The 5,473-nt window shown below is 35.3% G+C and overlaps 1 protein-coding gene across 1 annotated transcript; it reads right to left on the bottom strand.

The window, feature by feature from the left end:
• Positions 1–2,844: 2,844 nt before the first annotated feature.
• On the bottom strand, positions 2,845–4,665 carry LOC128647614 (uncharacterized). The gene has a single exon (XM_053700370.1). The coding sequence runs from the start codon at positions 4,663–4,665 to the stop codon at positions 3,319–3,321; it is 1,347 nt and encodes a 448-aa protein (XP_053556345.1). The 3' UTR covers positions 2,845–3,318.
• Between the last annotated feature and the right edge of the window lie 808 nt (positions 4,666–5,473).

Raw genomic sequence — 5,473 nt, 5'->3', positions numbered from 1 at the left:
GATGTTATTATCCTTTACACTCTAAGGGCATTGCTAACACTATGCCAACCCTAAATAACGAGGTATAACTTAGGGGGCATCAGGATTAAGGGTTCTGGTGGTAAAGGGTATCAGGTAGGAGGGGGATTTGATTATGAATGTTTTGTGGAAGTGTTTTAAAGTTAAGTGGAATGTGCAGCAGGGTATACTCATTGTATGGGTTAATTACAATTTGTAAAAATAGTGGATATAGGAGGCGCTATAGAAGCTGTAGGATATATAGATATATGTATAAATTAACAGTGTCGTTATCACCTTTAAATAATCTGAATAAAACCAAGTGTCAATTAATATAAATATAAATACAACATTTAATATAAAAGTCAAATTTAATAAAGTCAGTGCAATGTTCAATAAAATTCAAACTTATCGATACTTAATCAGAAAGGCAGATAAAAATCAGATGGGCAGATAAAAACACATAAGTTACATAAACCGCTAAAACATATGTAAATTAGAACTGGTTCAATCATTCACACTTCATACAGCATATCAAACTCTTGAAATCAAAGACACAATATATAGCTGTTGGAGAACACCAAAAGATAGCTTGTGTTCAAATCTCACTGTCTCTTATGGGGATCCCCAAAAATTGATCCAGAATGACAATGTGGGCTAGAATAAATACTCCAAATCAAGTTGTTTGTATAGGTGCCCCCAAATAACAACAAAAACCGTTATACCTTCAGTCACTTTCTATTTGAAAATAGAACGCAAGGTGGTGTAAATCCTTTCCTTGCCGCTGTATCAGTGGTAAAGGCAGTCAAATATACTGAACAGAGCCGGGAGGCTCTCTTACTTCCTTTCAAGTGTCTGCTAAACGGCCTCCTTACCTGGCCCGACACTCCGGCTACTCCTTCGGATATTAGTAAGCGAAGATCCCGTGAGTGACTTCACCCGGTTTCCGGATCCTAGGTGACCACTTGCGCAAGTGTTTTTTTTCACGGTCGTATCCACAAAATAGCCTCTGCACTTCAGTACACCAGGGTACGCAGAGTTCGGTTCAGCTTTACTTGTCAAATCTCCCACAAACGATGGCAGGTAAGTCCTCTACGCGTTTCAACCCCTTTCTGGGTCTTTTTCAAGATGCCACTTCCTGCAACCTCTGTCCTTAAATCCACTCTCTGTACAGGTGATTCGTTATCGCTTTTGCACCTTTCCTGCAGGTAAGTACTTCCTGGGGGGAATTCAAAAGTCTCACATGTCATTCTCTCTTCACAGGATTTTACTTGGATCAATCCTATATAGGCGGAATCACTGATATTTAGTTATATACAAAATAGCTTCCATACGGTAAAAAACTAAAAACATTGAGATTCAAAAGGAAATTCTAATTCATAATATATTGAGTTACATCAAATTCAGTTGAAAAGAAAAATTATATAACTATATTACGACTATAAATTAATACGTATACCATCAATTTTACCTACACCTCGATAGAATACATGAGAAAAGTACAAGACAAAATTCGAGGATATTCTCAATATGTATTGAATTCTATATAAGAAATCTATAAGGAAAAATTGTGTGGAAAGCCTAAGACATAGGTGTGTTCACATAAAATCACGCTTTAAAATAACTAATAAAATATATGTATAATATATAATAAAAAACAGGAGAAAGTCCACGTAGGATCTAACTAGAACCTAGCTCAAACAAACCTAGCCCTATAGTCCTATCTAGGTAAATTACCCTATTCCAAATTAATAACAATAATTACTCAAACGATACTCTATGCAAATAGTTGGTTAAAAATTATGCTAAAAGGCAAAAAGGATTTGGCTAAAAATCAGACTAAAAATTCAGCTACACATTTAGGTTACAAGAGGCTAAAAGAATACACATTCTCCCCTTAAAAAATAATCCATATTGAGATAAAATTACCTATTCAATCTCTATGTTAAAAAAGGGGCTAATTCCAACTCCGAATTCAGACCAAGTGGATATAAAGTGTTAAAATCATAAATCAGTTCAGCTTCCCTTTTAATCAATTTATTTTCATAGTCCCCTCCCCTCCAATCCTTACGTACTATACATATTCCCCAGTATTTTAGATCTTTAATACTGTTCTTATGGACCTCCCAGCTCTGTTCAGTATATTTGACTGCCTTTACCACTGATACTGATACAAGGAAAGGATTTACACCACCTTGCGCTCTATTTTCAAATAGAAAGTGACGAAGGTATAACGGTTTTTGTTGTTATTTGGGGGCACCTATACAAACGACTTGATTTGGAGTATTTATTCTAGCCCACATTGTCATTCTGGATCAATTTTTGGGGATCCCCATAAGAGACAGTGAGATTTGAACACAAGCTATCTTTTGGTGTTCTCCAACAGCTATATATATGTTGTATGAAGTGTGAATGATTGAACCGGTTCTAATTTACATATGTTTTAGCGGTTTATGTAACTTATGTGTTTTTATCTGCCCATCTGATTTTTATCTGCCTTTCTGATTAAGTATCGATAAGTTTGAATTTTATTGAACATTGCACTGACTTTATTAAATTTGACTTTTATATTAATTGTTGTATTTATATTTATATTAATTGACACTTGGTTTTATTCAGATTATTTAAAGGTGATAACGACACTGTTAACTTATACATATATCTATATATCCTACAGCTTCTATAGCGCCTCCTATATCCACTATTTTTATGATTTGTATTTTTTGAATTGTCTAGGTAGGAGACAATCACCATAGTGAGGCTAAGTAGGTTTTGGTCTAGCGCTGTACCCTACCCTTTTTTGTCATATTTTAATTACAATTTGAAACAGGGACAGCAGAGGGCAGTTCTGGTGTGAATTAATTATGTTAAGTACAACTAGGACAGTTAAAACCTGTTCCGGGTTAATTGTTGTTTGGTAATCTGGGTATTTTAGACTCAGGTGTTTACTGTAGTGTGGATAGTGTTTAGGTGCAGTGGGTAGATTGGGAAAGCATGGATAGGGTTGAGTGCTGTTAGGTATTTAACGGTGTGTGATATTTACATTTTATAGTCTATAATACGGTATCAGACTCAGTAATTACCTTGTAATAGTAATACGTTTTTAGATACCATCTCTATTAGTGGGTCACACATAGCTAGTCATCATTAAAAACAGCAACTATAACACATATTTGTGGAATGGAATACACTTGCGTATTCATAAAATTGTATACATTTTATTTTTATTTACATAATAGGCAATCGAAGATCTTAAAATCTGCTAGTAAGTCCGCAGATATCTACTGGTAGATCACAATGGGCCACATGTGAACATTTACTTTAAAAAGTGCTGTAGACACAGCTTATTCCACATATAACACTCATGATAAAAAAAAACAGATTACACATCTGTAATACTTGTGCATTTGAGTGAAAATTTCGAATAACATTATCCACGTTCTGCACCAAACGGTTATGGTATCTCCCAATTGTGTTGTCTTCAATAACAGTCTCTTTAGCAAGTTTGGGTCGACCTATTTTTTTACAATGAAAAAGAATCACATCATCAATAGAAACATCTGTAGATTTTCCATCGGCCTTCAAAACTTCATGAATTGATGTCTGAATAACCTTTTTTGGATTAATTATCATTTTACGACTGTTGTAGATAGCTGGGTTAATAGGTAGTCTGGAAGTATGAAGAAGGATATTGACCCCAGGAATATCGTTCCACATGTTACCATCTGAATCATTAAGAAATCTTGTAAAAAAATGATTTTCTATACGGAAGACACTGGTTTGTGGATATTTTTCCTGAAGAGTGGACATGAGAGATTCCCAGTCAAGGTGTTTTGTTGGAAGAATAATTTCATCAATGTCATTGAGAAGAACAAATTTACTTCTATACATGTTTCTATACATGCAATCATTTAGCACTGCAGTTTGACCATAATAACCAACTTGACTTGTAGGATCTCTAGATTGCAGCCATTTGTTAGACGTCCGCAGGTATCTGTCTATTGGCCAAGTTACTAAATCTAGGAACCCTTCTTTAACATAATATTGTACGATCTTCTCCACATTCTCATGGCATCCGTTCTTATAAATGGTTACTCTATTTGCTCCAAGTAGTTTATACATCTCAAAGCTCTGAATCATCTGTAATACATTATTATACTCTCCATATAGCCCAGAGATACAGACGGTAAAGTTTGCAGAGAATGGTCCAACAACACGGTTTTTTACCTCAAACCTAGGAACAGAAGTTATAGGTCTAGTTCTGGACCAATGAACAGAAACAAACTCATAAATACAATCTGGAGGCTCCTCACATAGAAGATCTGCTGTACCATATCGAAATCCAAATCTGTCACGATGAAGGTCTATTTGTGCTGTGACCAGAACATGATCCTTGTAGGCACAATGAAACCAGCAATAAAGCTCCTTCACCGACTCATGGATTATTGCAAGTACTCGCACTGACTTGCTTCTTCGAGAGTCATAATAGGCAGAGATGATGTAGGTCTTGTTATCTCCCAGTGCTGTTATAGATTGCTTACTAATACCATAATCCTCTCTCCTATTTGCATTTAAATGATGGTGTTTTTGGTGGAAAAATAAGGAAATAGCAAAAGAAAAAATTGCTACACAACACAGGAAAAATGAAAAAAAATTTAAGGACTGCATGTTTCCGACAGATTTGTAGAGCTGTAAAAAACATAAAACAAAATGTTATTTCTTTATTAAAAAACATCAAAACAATTATAAAACTTTCATCATTTCATTATATTTCATAATGTTGGTTGTCAATTTCCTGACTCTGAAAAGCATAATTGAATAACCTCAAGACATCTCCCGTTCTTTGTAAAGGGCTTATAGCTTGTTTCTTAAACATGTTGCAGTTAGCAGTATCATTTCTCATTTAGGGCTAAGTTACAAGTGGAGCACAAAATATTAGCGCCATTGAGCGCTAACATTGCTCAAGTTAAATCAATAGTGCTCCTAGTTTTGCACTTATATTACGAATTACAAGGAAAACATTTTTGGCTCAAGCTAATTCCTCAGCCGTTTTAGCCATATTAGTCCACTAGACAAGAAGATGAAAAAATAACCAACGTATTGCAGTATGTAATGATACCTTTTTTATTTGACTAACATAAATTTTAGAAGACAAGCTTTCGAGAGATTTACTCCCTTTCTTAAGTTTAAAACAGCACTAAGCAATATGACAGAACGTAACACTTAAAATAATATGTAGTTAGAGAAGGGGGTGAGTGGGGTGTTGTAAATAGCAGAACGGCTTGAGAGTTAGGGGCCTATCTATCAAGCTCGGAATGGAGCTTGATGCCCCGTGTCTCTGACGGGTCTTCAGACTCGCCAGAAACAGCAGTTATGAAGCAGCGGTCACAAAAAAAAAGCACAACACCTGTGATCACGGAATCTCATTCTATTGGCTGATTCAAAATTTTCAGCCAATAGGAATGCAAGGGATGCC

The sequence above is a fragment of the Bombina bombina genome, chromosome 2 (assembly GCF_027579735.1).
Source record: "Bombina bombina isolate aBomBom1 chromosome 2, aBomBom1.pri, whole genome shotgun sequence".
Lineage (NCBI taxonomy): Eukaryota > Metazoa > Chordata > Amphibia > Anura > Bombinatoridae > Bombina > Bombina bombina.
The sequence above is the reverse complement of the archived record's forward strand: the minus strand, read 5'-3'. Positions and strand labels throughout refer to the sequence as shown.